The following is a 16,675-nucleotide window of genomic DNA, read 5'->3' on the forward strand; positions in this document are numbered from 1 at the left end:
TTGTTATTCTTATCATAGTTGATGTTATTGATACAGGCCTAATAATATCTCAACAGGAAAATCAGTTAGACAGAAGACAGGTTGACAGAAACAGCCGTAGTGTTTGTTGCTGCCATAGTGTTAAGGGCTGAGTCGTGTGGCTTGGTTCAGATAGCAACAGTTTGCCTTATCAGCAATAACTACTTGCTTAATTGTGGGATAAGCAGATTTAGAAGAGGGCTTTTCTCTCTCCTTCATGGTTCAGTATTTAATGCCATCACTGCAAGAGATGACCGTATAAGATATTAAGGTGGGTGATATAAAGGCTGTGGTTGTGAGTCTCATGTTCCCTGAGAGGAATATCACAGAAGGAGAAAACACACATGTTAATCTTGAAAGATAGGCCTATCACTTCATTACAGGCTACTGGTCTTTATTACTGTTTAGGTACACAACAGGGTCTTTCATCATTTCCTGTTAATGGTTTCTCAGTTTGTACAAACTATGGTGTGTTCTTATTTTAGCTGACAATTTGCATATTTTACTGCTTTGGATTCAACATTAACAGTAGTACAAAGTCTGAAAAAGCTGAGTTGTTGTGCATGCATAGCTAGTGTGTGGCATGTGGGAATGAGGAGCAGACTCATCAATGTGCACTTTAAAGGTATTGTCCATGACCTTAAATTAGCAAATTGATTTGACCTAGTTATTACATTTGCTGTAGTCAGACTTTGCTTTGCTCTTTGTCCATCATTCACATTATGGCCCTATATCTTAACCTATGTTGGAAGCACAACAGGCACAGCAAGGCACTTCGTCAAAAAAATATGAGGAAGGGAAAAGCATTGACAGCCTTGTTTTAAGGAAGTTTCGAAATATCTAAACAGTGTTTGAGGATTGCTCATAACCAGTTGCGCATTAGCCTAAACACACAGAAGGCAAAGATCACATGACTTAGTGAGGCTCACTGGGAAATTAGATTGTTTGCTCCCAACGTCAGTCAGCTCAGAGTAGGCTGGATTATTTTACTGTAAATATTTACCTGCTGAATAGATTATGGTTCCAAATCAATTCCAAATTATGAAATATTAAAATTGTGAAATATGTCTGGAGTAGCCTGTTGTAAACATCTTAACCATTAGGCTAGCCCACAAATGGACTTTAATACCAACAGATACCAGCACATTTTCTTGACTTTAAGGAGGAAATTGATTCTGTGGTTGTCTTTGTTTGCTGTTCCTTGATAATGCACAGTCTACTGCACCAATAAAAGCCTAATGAGCCATTATGTGTTGTAGCCCCAACGAGGACTAACTTCATACTCTCCTGTTACAGCTCTCTCTCTCTCTCTCTCTCTCACACACACACACACACACACACACACACACACACACACACACACAATTTCCTTAGTCGTTATGTTTGCTTCACATGGCCTCAGATTCTAAATCCTGCAAACATTCAAACTTCATTTTCCTCCTGTTCTGCTAAAATACTCTAAGAGGTTTACTGCCCCTGAGTCTCAGAGAAACAACAGACTTGGAAGTGCAGCAACAAATTGCTTGGAAGCTGCACTTCTCTTAGGCTCGTAACTTCAGATTTACTGGGGGTGGTGCAAAATAATTGGCTACATTCTGAGCCGAGTCTCAAAATGACTCCTGCTGTAATTGGCCTCTGGCAGGAAAGCCATAATTCTTCATTATTGCGTTGTGTGCGTTCATTTGGCGGGCCAAGACAACAGAGAGCTCAGGCCCGCTCCACTCTGGCGTCTCATGCTCAGCCCCAGATAACTGAAGTAGGTCGGCTACATAATCAGATTCGGGTGGCTTTGTGATGGATGAGTGGGGCATAAGGTTGACCGTAGAGGGACGGTGACGGTTGTAGCAAACGAATGAAAGAAAGGTCATGTCCTTTCGCTTCTGTCTTTTTGCACTCAGTGGCCTGCTCAGCTTTCTCTTGTGCACTTTTTTTTTTTTTTTAACAGGGGCTAGCTTGAAAAAGTGGTCGTCATGGATACCACCACGTCCCTCAAGACGTCTACTCTGGCCATCCAGAGTCTGTTCAGCTTGGTGGAGGAGGAGAACCTACCTGCCATCAAGGCACACCTGGACAAGTTCAGAGAGGTGGACAGCAGAAGTGATGTACGTAAGCAGGAGTTGGGTGTAATCAGCTAAATGACAGGGAACTTACATATGATTGCAGATTTTTAAGAATTTAAACCAAAATGCATAATCTCAAATACCCTGTTGTGAGTTTTTAAACCCAATTAATAAGCTTATCATGGCAATATAGTAATGTAACAAACCTAAAGTTTTGTTAGCCTGTGTTTTAGGACAGTAGATTGATGCAGTGACACAGTAGCACACTGATCTGACCTGTGCGGTGTTCCTCGCCCTTCTTGTTAGCATGGCCAGACTGCCCTGATGGTGGCAGCAGAGCAGGGCAACCTGGAGATCGTACAGGAGCTCATCAGGCGGGGGGCCAACGTTAACCTGGATGATGTGGTATGGCTTACAACTGCACCTCAATATCAAACCAGAAACACAATATTGTATACAATATTACACAATCCATATCTAACACCTGATTCATGACACAGCCTTCTTTTATTTTATGGTGGCTCTTAGGTTTAATATCCACTCTGGGTGTTGTAACTGTAAGGCTCTTTGGTATATGAAACTGTTCTGGCAGGAGTTCAGACTAGGACATGCATGACCACAGCAGCCACAAAGATGCGGTCACAAAAGCTGAGGTTGTCAAGAAAGACCACAGAGAAAGACTTTTGTTCCAGAGACTAAGCACAGTTAGTCTTGCAAAAGATTGGCGCAATTATTCACTTGTTTATTCAGATATGATTTGTTTTGGAGTAAAGTGTAGTCATTTCACAGTGTACTGATATTTGTGTGGCACCAAGAGATTTTGTGAGATTTCTGTCCTGTGATCTCATTGTGGTCAGGCACGGTCATCTCTAATTGGCAGGCAGAGGTGCAACCTGGGTAAACAACCGGGTAGAAACCTGCAGAAGCCACGTCAAACACACACAATTACAGCCTTGTAACCAGAGCACTCTTGAGGAGACCAGTCCAGCAGTCTGACTCCTCTGTTATCTTAACTGTTATCTTAGTACTATCAATCTTCAGCTCATCTGTTTTTTTTTTTTTTTTTTCTTTTTTGTTAATTGGATTAAAACAAAATTCCTATCATACCTCAGCATCCATGAGCACTTGGTATGACAAACTGGTAGGTGCAGCAGCCTGGTCTCACACCCTGTAGTGTTGAGCAGTGAGCCCTCAGGTTGGCATTGTCATTGTGGTGTTGGGAGCCCTGGTGTGGTAGTAACTTTTCTGTGTCTTTCTTTCTGTCTGGTGCTCATGAACAGGACTGCTGGACTGCCCTGATATCGGCTGCCAAGGAGGGCCACATCGACGTGGTGAAGGAGCTGTTGACCAACAATGCCAACCTGGAGAACCGAGACATGGTGAGAGCCAACAGGGATGTTCTTCTGGAATATTCTGGACTGCCACAGCATATCACATGTGTAACATGATTCTTGTTTACTGCAATATTTGAACAACTACGCTGAGGTACTAATAGCAGTTGCCGTTTTGGATTTTACACCAGTCTGTTTTCCTGTAGTTGTTTGTTGCTTATTTTAAAGTTATCCTTTTGTCTGTAATGGAATAGTCAGGGGAGAAATGTGTTTTCCTGTTTGATGCCAGCATTGGTTTGATAGATTTTAGATTATTCAACCATTAGCCATGAAACAGATAGGCTGGGCGGATTTGATTTCCCACAATATGATTTCTCCACTTCCGTCCTAATTGAGTTGACTGCTGGCTGGCTGTCTGCAAAGCATTAATCCAGCTCTTACTGTACAGAATTATTCCAAATAGAATTTCTGCTCACAAATGAATTGTGTTGATCGGAGATAGGCAGTGTAGTATGACAATATTCCCTCTGCACCGGATAAACAGAAATATAAAATAATAAAAGAAAAGAATAAAAAATCTCAACATTTCCTGAAGTTTGAATGAGTATTTTAAAGAAGAGCATTGCCAGAACTACAAAGGATGTAAAGTGTGCATGTATGCGGTAATGACTGAGTCTGAGTAGTCCCATTATAGTCATTGTTGGTTAGTCACTTTTGGGGGTGAGGTGTGGTCTCTGTCCTGGTGCCTGTGTGTCGAGCTGTGGTAAAAATAACTGGATTACAGAGAGCACTGGGCCCTCTGCAATTTGAGCATTCGTGTGTTTTGGCACCCCCCTCTGAGTCCGGGATGGGCTGGAGGATGATCCAGACAGTGTCACTGGAGCTGCAGAGAGTCATGACAAACATTTATATTGGTGCACTACCGATGTGCTTTAATAGGCCCTGTTGGTTAACATTTAAATATTGTGTGTGTGTCTGTGTGTGTGTGTCTGTGTGTGTGTCTGTCTGTCTGTGTGTGTGTGTGTGTGTGTGTGTGTGTGTGTGTGTAGGGAGGCTGGACTGCTCTCATGTGGGCTGCCTATAAGGGTCGGACCGAGGTGGCACGCCTGCTGCTGGAGAGAGGAGCCAACGCCAACATCACCGGTCAGGTACATACGGCCAGCCATGTCCTCTGAATAAGCACCTCTGCTCCACACAAACATTACTCACATCAGCCTCCTCTCATGTCCGTTTAAAACATCTTAGCAGTTAAAAAATAGTTTAAAGTGGTTTATTGGCCAAGCATATTGACCAAATATATACAGGACATAATATATTATATATAGGGCCGCACACAATATGCAGACGATGTACACAGGAGGCAATATACAAGTAAAATACACAGTGTTTAAGAGGCAAAGCAATGTACGTACTGCACTGTATACTGCATATAGTGTGGTAGTGCAGACAAGAGTATAACACAAGGCTCACAAGAGGCACAAGAGTGTGTGTCAGAGTTGGTGAGTCAGGCCAGCTGTTTACAAGGGTGATGGCATGGGGGGGCTTCTCCGGTGTCTGGAGATTTGGTGCATGGTGTTCTGTAGCGCCTGCCAGAGGGGACGAGTTGAATGAGGTTGTCTCCAGGGTGTGAGGAGTCCTTCTGGATGTTTTCTGCCCCCCTCTTGGTTTGTGACATGCACAGCTGTTAGAGGGTGGGCAGGAGAGTACCAGTGATTCTTTCTGCTGAAGGAAGGTAGAGGTCTAGAAGGCAGTGGTCATTTCAAACCTTTTCAGTCGTTTGGACACACTTTGTCCTCAACTAGTCTATTTAAATGAAGCTGCAGATAGATATTCTACTTAATCTGAGATCTTAATTCTACTTAGATTTGTAGTTTTTAATGACCTTTTAAAGAACCTGTAGAGGAGCGTAAGAGTTTGTCTTTATATGTGTGTGTGTGTGTGTGTGTGTGTGTGTGTGTGTGTGTGTGTGTGTGTGTCTCCTCCGAGCAGTACAGCGTGTACCCCATCATCTGGGCAGCGGGGCGAGGCCATGCTGAGATCGTCCATCTCCTCCTGCAGCACGGGGCCAAAGTCAACTGCTCGGACAAGGTGACCATCCCATCTACCCTCTGGACCACAAACACAGCTTTCACACTTCTCCAAATGAAAATATGTTGATTGGCATTGTGTTTTTAATTCTAATGTTTTGAATGATCTTAAGTGTTGAGTGGCCATTTTGTGTGAACATTTGTGTGCTGTATGTTATGAACTGAATATTTGAACATTTTGTCGTCAGTATGGCACCACCCCTCTGATCTGGGCTGCCAGGAAGGGCCACTATAACTGTGTGACACACCTGCTGAAGAATGGTGCCGATGCTGACCAGGAGGGGGCGGTATGGGCTCTCTTGCTGTCCTTCCTTTATGTCTGTCACTTTTGAAGCACTCAAATATTGTAAAACCTGCAGTATAATGATTGTGTAGTATTTGATATTATTGGTCAAATATTGTTTTACTGAACATCTCAGATCTTTTTTTAATTTATTAAAGTATTTACTTGTTTGTTGAAATGTTGTAGCTTCCAGCAGGTAGGAATGTATCCTCTGTCAGACACAAAAAGCACTTACAGGGTCACCAACTTCACGGCACCCACGTGTGCTGTGAGTCCTAAGCTGTGTTCCCTTCCCCGTAGAACTCCATGACGGCCCTGATTGTGGCGGTGAAGGGCGGCTACACGGAGGTGGTGAAGGAGCTGCTGAAGAGGAACCCCAACGTCAACATGACGGAGAAGGACGGCAACACCGCCCTCATGATCGCAGCCATCGAGGGACACACGGAAATTGTGCAGGATCTGCTGGATGCGGGGACCTATGTTAACATACCAGACAGGGTGAGATGTGTGTGATAAAGATGTGTGTACACACACACACACACACACACACACACACTTAGATGATTTTGATTTAAGACCCTTCTGGAGTTGGAGCCATTTATCACCTCAGTAGACGTAGTGAGAGATGCTGATTTCATAACATGCATACGTACAGACACACACACACAGAAGCACATGCGCACACTCCCTCATGGCCCTGCCTTGTGGGACCGTCCTGAGCTGAGCTCCAGATGTTGGATGCCACGCCCCTCACTCTTTGCCCCAGACACTCAATTCTGTTCTCCACACACTTCACTACTACACACTCTCTCACACACACACACACACACACTGAATAAGTCGTGTTCACCAGCATCTATTTCTTTCCAGAGTGGGGACACTGTGCTGATTGCAGCGGTCAGAGGAGGCCAAGTGGACATTGTGCGAGCCCTGTTGCACAAATACGCTGACATTGATGTCAGAGGGCAGGTAAAGTGCCGCTCTGTAACTGGTCTGAGATCTGCATGTTAGCCTGATACTGGTACTGGTGTACCAAAGATGCATAGGGATGCAGGTGACTAATACTCCACCATTATCACCTGTTCTGTGACCCTGACAGATCTGTCTTAGAATCTCAATACTGTACCTATCTGTTTATAGACACTGTGCAAATTGTTATATTGCAATGAACTGCTATGTCCGTTAGAAGTGATTTTGTTCTAATGTTTATCTGAGGGTAGAGAGCCAAGCTCTGTTCAAATGCAGCTGTATCTCGGTCTTCCTGTAGTGCTGTAGTGTGTTTGTAATGCACTGTTGTGGTTGGGTTTTTAGGATGGCAAGACTGCTCTGTACTGGGCTGTGGAGAAGGGCAATGCCACCATGGTGCGGGACATCCTGCAGTGCAACCCTGACACAGAGGCCTGCACCAAGGTGAGCCTCGCCATCTGCCTACTGCCTGCAGACGCACGCACGCACACACACACACACATACACACACAGACACACACACACACAAGACCTATAACAACTCTACAGCAAAGACACAACAAGCACAACCACAAACACTCATAATCAGTGCTGTTTGGAACTATAACAGCCCATGCAGTCGTAGGACATACTTACCATAACCCTACAGTCCCTCTATAGTCAGTAGACTATATACACACACACACACACACACACACACAACTTACAGCAATGTCCCCTTATTACCAGGATGCGGAGACTCCCCTGATCAAGGCCACTAAGATGAGGAACATTGAGATTGTGGAGCATCTCCTGGACAAAGGAGCTAGAGTCTCTGCTGTGGATAAGGTAAGATGCTCAGAAAAGCACAGCTCTCAAAGAGCCTGGCATTCTGTCACACGTCTGGTTCAAAATCTAGGAGGGTCTGGTGAAATACACATTCACAGTAAGCAATTAGCCTCAGTGTGTTGGGAGATGAATTGAACTGTGTGTCTCCTCCAATCAGAAAGGAGACACTGCTCTCCACATAGCCATAAGGGGGCGGAGCAGGAAGTTAGCGGAGCTCTTGCTGCGGAACCCAAAAGATGGCCGCCTTCTCTACCGGCCCAACAAGGAGGGCGAGACCCCGTACAACATCGACTGCACCCACCAGAAGAGCATCCTCACACAGATCTTTGGTGCCAGTGAGTAGCTTGTACCATCTACACCAGTGCATGGGGCTCTGGCACAGTAACAGCATCAGATGGATATCTTTATTGCTATGTAGAAAATGCATAATTCATTTCCAGTCATATCTTCCATACTGTTATGCACTTGAAGTTGAGGATGAGCTTTAGATTCATTTGAAATGAGCGTGCTTTATTTAATCAAAAGCATCAAAGTCTATTCTATTTTCGTACATATGAATTTCTATTCTGTCTAGTACTATTCTGTCTGACCACAGTAAGGTTTACAGGCAGAGCTTATGACTAGCCATCCCTCTTTGTGTCTGTGGTCATCACCCTGTCCTCACCCTTTGTCTCCCAGAGCACCTGTCCCCCTCCGAGGCAGACGGGGACATGTTGGGCTATGACCTGTACAGCAGCGCCCTGGCCGACATCCTGAGCGAGCCCACCATGCAGCCGCCCATCTGCGTGGGCCTCTACGCCCAGTGGGGCAGCGGCAAGTCCTTCCTGCTCAAGAAACTGGAGGGTAAGGCCTGGGAAACGGTGTCTGTGTGTGTGTGTGTGTGTTTTAGCCATCTACCCCCCCTCTCTTTTTTTCTCTCTCTCTCTCTCTCTCTCTCTCTCTCTCTCTCTCCCCCCACCCTTTCTATCTGCCTTAACTCTGTCATTCACTCTGAGAGGGGGTTTGATATGCCGAGTGTCCTAACATCCCCTCAGGCACACACAGAAAGGCAAAATAGTGGACCTCATTACCATGCCGTCCTTTGTGAATCACTATTTGATCCATTTTTAAACGTGCCACTATTATAAAATAGTTTTTAAAGTTGAACACATCAAAGATATGCCCCAGACACTTTCAAGATAATGAAACTTCACCAGAGTAGTTTCTATTTGAAGGCAATAAAAAGATGAGGCTGCCCACTGAAGGAGCCCTTCAGACATCCTCCACACAGCGTCTGGACTTCCACGAGCCTCGATTATCTCATTCCTTCTCCACATCTTTCCCCATTGATGTGTGTGTCTCTCTCTCTCTCTCTCTCTCTCTCTCTCTCTCTCTCTCTCTCTCTCTCTCTCTCTCTCTCTCCCCATTGATGTCTCTCTGTGTCCACAGATGAGATGAAGACATTTGCTGGGCAGCAGGTGCGGCCCTTGTTCCAGTTCTCCTGGCTGGTGGTCATCCTCACGCTGCTGCTGTGCGGATCGGTGGCCTTCATCCTGGGCTTCACCGTGGACCCACGCCTGGCCATCGCCGTCTCCCTCAGCCTGATGGCTCTCCTCTACATCTTCTTTGGTAAGACTGCCCGGTCAAAATGGTCTCTTATGGGGCTGCTGTGGTGCAAGAGGCTGCAGCGTGCCTACCACATTCAGGTCCATGTGCCAAAGTGCCTTTGCTTTAAAAAAAATAAAATAAAAAAATACTTGAAGAAATTGTCACTTCCATGATCAAGCGTCCCTGATTTATCATTTTTGATGGTCCTCACACTAAAAAACAAGGTCCTAACTGATCATTGGGGTTTGGTTAATGCTTTTCTACTCTTAGTGTACCTTAAACAGTTCATGCTTCATCTTTAGTTGACATGTAACTGATCAATGTGGTCTAGTTGCATTACATATTCTACTCACTAGAGGGCAGAACTGCACCAGAGCTGTAATCAGTGGTAATCATGCTTCCTCAGAAGAGTCTCTAGAAATGTCTCTTGTAAAAGGATGTGTGTTTTACACTCCCATTTATCTGCAGTATTGTCTCTCAGCATGTTGGGTGATGCATGCATGTATGTATGTATGTGTATGTTAGGGGTGTAAAGGTACACGTATTCGTACCGAACCATTTAGGTACAGGGTGTTAGGTTCAATACAGATTCATACTGAATGTACCAAATAATCTTTAACAATAATCAAAAGTAGGCTTTTTTACTTGTGATATTTGTTTCAAATTGGAGTTCCCACACAAACATATTAAGTAGTGGACCATATGTCAGTTTAGTCAATAAACGTCAAAACACATTTGACCCCTTTTCAAAATGGTATTTCCATTGTGCATCAAAAATATTGTCAGTGAATTTTACGCTAGTAGTACCTACAGGCTTACTGTACCGACAATTAACCGAACTGTGACCTCAAAACCGAGGTACACACTGAACTGTGTGTGTGTGTGTGTGTTTTAGTGGTGGTGTACTTTGGCAGCCGGCGCGAGGGGGAGAACTGGAACTGGGCCTGGGTGGTGAGCACCGGGCTGGCTCGCCACATCGGCTACATGGAGCTCCTGCTCAAGCTGATGTTCGTCAACCCGCCAGAGCTGCCTGAGCAGACCACACGTGCCCTGCCTGTCAGGTAGACTCCAATACACGGACATGCACAACCTGTACCATGACTATAACATTTCTAGGTGTACACACAACTTGCATCTTGTCTGTACCATATCCATACTTTGCACACACAAACACACATGTATATATTATGCTTTCATTCCTCCACATTAATCTCATCATCATAACATCTCAGAACTAAGCAACAAGTCAACATCAGTTTTTGTAACATATTGTACCTCAGTCTTTCTTAGTGACATGAAATCATTGCTGCTGTTGTTTGGTGCCTGGGTCAGGTTCCTGTTCACAGACTACAACCGCCTGTCCAGCGTGGGCGGCGAAACATCCATGGCAGAGATGATCGCCACGCTGTCTGATGCTTGCGAGAGGGAGTTTGGCTTCATGGCCACCAGACTCTTCAGAGTGTTCAAGAACAATGAGACACAAGGTACTATGAGCACAAGTCAAATGTGTGGGTGTCAAGCTGTTGTCAGCATTATAAGTAGAATTCAAAAAAAAAAAAAAAAAAGGTGAAACGCATATGCTAACGACTAAAAATATCACTCTTGAAAGAGACATCAGACACTTATGCACTTTTCTTTCTCAAATTCAAGTCCAAGCAGGTGCAGTTAGTACAAAATAACCCCACCTACAATGTGACCAGTTAGCCCAGGAATTTTGTTCTGGGCCTAGAGTTCCTGATGCGTTTTCCTCTATAGGCCATGTAGCAAAAGCACCAGGTTTGGCCCACAATGTAAACAGGGCTCATGACGCCCTCAATAACGCCCCCTTCTTCTCGCAGCCAAGAAATGGAAGAAGACGTGCTGCGTGCCGTCGTTCGTGCTGTTCGCTTTGACACTGGGCTGCCTGGTGACTGGCCTGGCGCTGCTGGCCATCTTCCGGGCCGACTGGAAGAACGTGACGGTCACCAGCGTGCTGGTGGGCATGGCCAGCGTGGTGGGCCTGGCCGTGCTGCTCAACTGCCGCACCTGGTGGCAGGTGGCCGACTCGGTGCTGCACTCGCAACGCAAGCGCCTGCACAGCGCCGCCAACAGCATGCACAAGCTCAAGAGCGAGGGCTTCATGAAGGTGAGGAGCTCATGTCGGTCTCACACACACACACACACACACACACACACACACACAGCGACTGCACAGCACCGCCACCAGCATGCACAAGCTTAAGAGCGCGCTCAGACACGTTGTATACACATATGTGAGATAATCTTACGTTGAAACACTATACATGGATATGTGAGCATAAATGTAAGCATAAATTCAGGAGAAAGTCATATTATTGGGAGCAGAACAGTACTTATACACACATACAAATACATATGCACATATTTACATACCTATACATTGTACATGCTTTTGTGTAGAGGTCGAAGGGTTTTATGAAGGGGGGGCAGCTATACTACTAATAATCACACATGCACCACTGTGTTCACATATGCATGTATTAAATGACATTAAGACAAATGTACGGTACACTCACACGTGCACACGATCAAATGCTACAAGTTTGCAAACAATGACTGTCTAACTTTCATGAAGGAAGGTGCACACACATGCATACAGATGCGTTTGGAAGCTCAGGTGGGTAGTAGGTTGGGTGGGTTAGTGGTTCATGTTTTGTGATGTGCTGTGTTTGACAGGTGCTGAAGTGTGAGGTGGAGCTCATGGCCAAGATGGCCAAGGCCATTGATGGCTTCACCCAGAACCAGACCCGCCTGGTGGTCATCATCGATGGCCTGGACTCCTGCGAGCAGGACAAAGTGCTACTGATGCTGGACACGGTACGAAGTGTGCGTGTGCGTGCGTGTGCGTGTGTGTGTGTGTGTGTGTGTGTGTAGATGTTGATGTACCAGAGAGAGATGAACATATATTTGCTTGTTTATAGCTACGTATTTGCTCATTGGCTCTTTTTGGCATCGTTTCCCAACCTAATGCCCCCAACTCTGTTTTCACCACTGTCGCTGGTGCAGATAATGGGAGAGAAAACAGGCTCAAGTATATAGATATTTATTCAGCTAAACATATCAGTGTAATCCTATTAAACACAAGCTGGGTCTGCTTATTTGCTCCGATTCAGCAGGAAATGATGTTTCTGTGCTGGGATGGGAAGGGGGGGGGGCATGTACACCCGCAGCAGCTCCACAAATCACTTACCTCCCATTCCTTATCACCGAGGGGCTTAATGGAGTTAGCCACGTGTGAAAAAAAGTCCCTCCCGATACAAAACGGCCAGACAAGAAGCACATTGATTACGCATCTCAAAGGGCTTGCTTCAGGGCACAAAGAACATACAGTAGCTATCAGAGTACCCCCCCACACACACACACACACACACACACACACCCCACCCCACTCCCTTTCCTACCAGCCAAGCCTCCTCCAGAAAGTTCAAATTCCGTCTTCTTTCTCCCCCCAAGCCAGAGTAATAGAATTTCCTTGAGCCAAATGTTATTATTTAGGACCATAATCCCTAGGAGTTGGCAGCTCACTGTGTGCAAATGAAATCTTCAGACTTTGGGGTGGAGTGGGCATGCCAGCGAGTGCTCGTGAAGGCATCCTTTGTAGGAGCAATTAGTCATGTCCTTCTTAAATTCTGAGCTTTTTGTCTCCGTTTTTGATAGGAATTACGAAAATTGAATCTCCCGCAAACCAAACATTTTTCCACTTGTTTAGCACCGGGAGTTTCGATAACAGGCGGAATGTAAGGCAGAGGGCAGAAACACACGAAAGCAGGAGAATAGGATGAAAGGATGCAGGTGGGTGGTTGGGATGGCTTGGCATGGTGGGTAAAAAAAAAAAAAGAAAGTGGAGGTATAACCAAATTACGCCCACGACGACTGCAGCGCGAGCGGGCATTTGGCTGCGGACAGCGCTGTGCTGTTCTCAGAGACAGTGAGCTGTTAAGAGAGAGACAAATCCGTGTCCTGTGACAAGGAGACCAGCACACCATCCCTGCTGGTTGGAAAGTCCCGGCAAGTGTGTGCGGAACTTAATGCAGCAGATGACCCCAACTCGCATAACACTGAAGGAGCTCACGCAACCAACACAAGCACCCATGCCTCTGTAATTCTCTACAGTGAAGAAACACTTAGACGGCTGGACCTTCCTGCGGTCATTGCGTAACCACGTAGATTACATCTGGGGTAGTTCATCCACCGGCCTCTTCTGTATCAGACGAATCTAGTCATCGGCAGCAGTTGACCTTGGTTAAGAAGTTAAATGGTTTGATGAATGAGGTTCAACTGATGACTCAGTCTGACATGATTTTCGATATCTCGCATAAGCCATCCTTGTTCTGTTGAGCTACAGCAAGGTATTTTGCAAAACTGCACGTGATCGCTACACTGAATGCAGGGCTCAAATGAGGCTATGATGAGCTGTTGAAGGATGCGTGTTTGTCATGACTCTCATAGTGTTCTAGAGCACATGGAAGATTTACGGTTTACGTTGATGCTGTATAATGAGGTGACCATGTTTAGTTCAGTCCAGCTCCTTCTGTCACCCTGTTAATGGCTCTCCATTAAATTTGAAAGCATTTTGTGTATCATTTATTTTGTTCACCCTGATCAGTGCTAAAGTAAGATTTTGTGTTTTTAAAAGATTGGATGAAATGAGATGTCACGTTTCTATCTTATGGGATGTAATGAAAGTATCTAACCTGTTGTGGCATACAAAGGCTTATGGTGGTGTCCCTGATTGGCCCCGTGCTCCTGTACTTCCTCCCCCACTCCAGGTGAGGGTGCTGTTCTCCAAGGGCCCCTTCATCTCCATCTTTGCCAGCGACCCGCACATCATCATCAAGGCCATCAACCAGAACCTAAATAGTGTACTGCGCGACTCCAACATCAACGGGCACGACTACATGCGCAACATCGTGCACCTGCCCGTCTTCCTGAACAGCCGCGGCATCAACACCGCCAGGAAGATCTGCATGGCCGCGCCGACCAACGGAGACATGGCCAACGCAGATGGTACGCTCCCCTCCACAAGGTCTCACCCATACTGAGATCACTTGTGAATTACATTCTGTGTCTCAGATTGCGTACTTCCGTCAGTACACTATAATGCAGTGCACTGTGTGCTTACTCGTGGAGTGTGTACATTTCAACACCAACTCCGCGCACTTAACAGAATGACGATCGCAATGCTTAAATATAACTTTATTAGTGTCCTCTATTCGACAGTGACATTGTCGTACTGTGTCAAAACGTGAACAGTGTATGTTCTAACTTGCTTGTACATCTGTAAAACGTTTTCCACTGCTGCTGCTCCAAAGTTCTCAACCGTGATTATCACAAGTTTGAAAATGCTCCCTCCTCTTCCACCATGTAGCCAAGAGGACGAAAAAGTGTCCACCGTTCCACACTCAACATTTTCAGTGTTATGAGTGCACCATCCGGGGACTAGCAGGGCACTTCGTGTAGTCTGAATTTTCAATGTGAATGTACTCATGCCCTGAAATTAGGTATTGTAAGTGCAGAAGTACGCCATCTGACGTACGACACAGCCAGAGATTCCGTGTGAAAGGTGAAAGTCCTTTATTCTAACGAGAGGCTGCTGGTTCAACAGCCAAATCATCAAATGGCTGGAGTAGTTTGTGACATGGTCTGAGCTGAGCTTTTAACACACTAGCTGGACCGCTTGAGGAACATGAAGAGAAGCTGAATTTAAACAGAACTGCAATTATATTCTGATGACAAAGTGTACCTTTTAAATGTGGTTCCATCTCTTGTCAACTACAGTGACTTGCATTAATCTGTTAGTGCTTTGTGCAGCTGAGCTGAAACTCTCTGCCAAAGGAGCATGTTAGAGAAATGAATCTCTATCATGGCCTGGAGCCTTGGTCAATATAAAAGAGGCTTTGGAATCTCCTAATGACAAGCATGGCTTCACATGTACTGCAGATTGATGGCTCTGTTTTTCATTTTTTTTATTGTCTGTTGTTCTAGTCTCTCATATGGTCAATAAAATACAAGGTCTTACCCCTTCCATGAGGAACTAGCTCAGAGCTGATCTCCAGGGTTCTCGGGACGTCGTATGTAACTTTCTGGAGAGGGTTCTTAGTAAGTGTGTTTCCAGTGTGCTCATGTCTTTTTCTGTGTTCCTCCACAGTCTGGCATGAGGAGATGGACAGGAAGAACAGTCTGGGTCAAGATCAAGCCAAGATGGGCAGCCGGACAGCACTGAACCGCAAGGGGAGGTACTCCCAGATCCCCACACCACCCTTCGCCACCAGGGTAGGTACTCCCAAACCCCCACACCACCCTCCTCCACCAGGGTAGGTACTCCCAAACCCTCACCCATTCTTTGGGCATAGCATGCCCACCACACAGCTGGTCCTAGACGGAGGACTTTGTGTGTGTGTGTGCGTGTCAACATCTGTATTCCTCCAGTCTGTACAGTACACTGCTGTGTGTGTGTGTGTGTGTGTGTGTCTGAGGCTGGCTTGGTGGAGCGAGGCTCTGTCGCCGAGGAGCGGCTGTAATTGATTTAATGTCTGTTTATCCTTCCTGCTGCGCTGCCATTGCCTAATGACAGGGTGTAGCTGCAGTGGGTCTCGGTGACAAAACGCTGGCACTGGAGAAGCTCGCGGGAGGCTAAGTGGTTTTGCCCCCCAAACCCCTCTCCACCCCCCCCCCCGCAAAGGACTGTTTGTTTGTGTTGCTGATTTATCTGCCTCCTTATGTGGCCCTCTTTTGGGGGGTAGATGCTAAGACACTCTTGTTTGCGTCTTGTTTGCGTTTTGTTTTCTGGTTCTCAGTAGTCCTCTGTTGGCGCCTGGCGGTCATTTGCCGATGGTTACCGCGGCCGCCATTCTCGCGCTGCCTCGTCTGTTGTTTGTGAAGATCAATTTGCATACAATGCTCCAAATGTCTTAGTAAAGACTCCATTTGCTGGAAATGAGATGAGGCTTTCTTTTACCACATCGCGCTGCAGAAGCCTGGGCTAGGCTTCTCCACCCAAAGCATTCCAGTGAAATCATACACTCTGGAGAATTAAAAACAGCTTTTGAACCAGTGGTCTTACTGGAACTTACCATGTCATTGTTTTTTGCCTTCCGCCCCAACACACAATTGCCAGAAGCCCCAGTCACATACAGGGTGCTAATGAACTACCCTCAACTACCCCTCTTCCTTAATTGACATCTTGTTCTGGGCACCAATGCACGCAATGGGAGCTGTCTTCGGAGCGGTCTTCGGATTTCTCTCCAGACGATGAAAGCAGGGGCCACACTTGTGTGGAGCCGGCTCTCACTTTCTTAGTGACTGTACGCTCCCCCAGAGCCATGCGGTCACAAGGCAGGCATTAGGGAGAGTTCACAGGCAGCCTGGTGCCCTGCCGCGGTGGGGGGGGTGGGGGGTCTTGTGATCCGGCTCACTTTTACTGTCCCTGCATCGTGTTCGAAGCTCGACCGTTCTTGGCACCCATTCCGCACACGTGCTGCTCACATAGGCCTCCCG

General features: G+C 46.1%; 1 protein-coding gene across 1 annotated transcript in view; it reads left to right on the forward strand.

Annotated features, from left to right (window-relative positions):
- kidins220a (kinase D-interacting substrate 220a) overlaps positions 1-16,675 on the forward strand; it is a 48,630-nt gene that overhangs the window by 1,625 nt on the left and 30,330 nt on the right. Inside the window, 19 exon segments of the mRNA XM_048270865.1 lie at positions 1,964-2,120; positions 2,385-2,483; positions 3,359-3,457; positions 4,459-4,557; positions 5,399-5,497; positions 5,685-5,783; positions 6,080-6,277; positions 6,650-6,748; positions 7,091-7,189; positions 7,475-7,573; positions 7,731-7,908; positions 8,252-8,416; positions 9,002-9,181; positions 10,056-10,221; positions 10,493-10,644; positions 10,999-11,285; positions 11,855-11,995; positions 13,948-14,185; positions 15,327-15,451. Of these exon segments, the coding sequence (XP_048126822.1) occupies positions 1,989-2,120; positions 2,385-2,483; positions 3,359-3,457; positions 4,459-4,557; positions 5,399-5,497; positions 5,685-5,783; positions 6,080-6,277; positions 6,650-6,748; positions 7,091-7,189; positions 7,475-7,573; positions 7,731-7,908; positions 8,252-8,416; positions 9,002-9,181; positions 10,056-10,221; positions 10,493-10,644; positions 10,999-11,285; positions 11,855-11,995; positions 13,948-14,185; positions 15,327-15,451 (2,754 nt within the window). The 5' untranslated portion in view covers positions 1,964-1,988.

This window comes from Alosa alosa, chromosome 19 (genome assembly GCF_017589495.1).
Source record: "Alosa alosa isolate M-15738 ecotype Scorff River chromosome 19, AALO_Geno_1.1, whole genome shotgun sequence".
NCBI lineage: Eukaryota > Metazoa > Chordata > Actinopteri > Clupeiformes > Clupeidae > Alosa > Alosa alosa.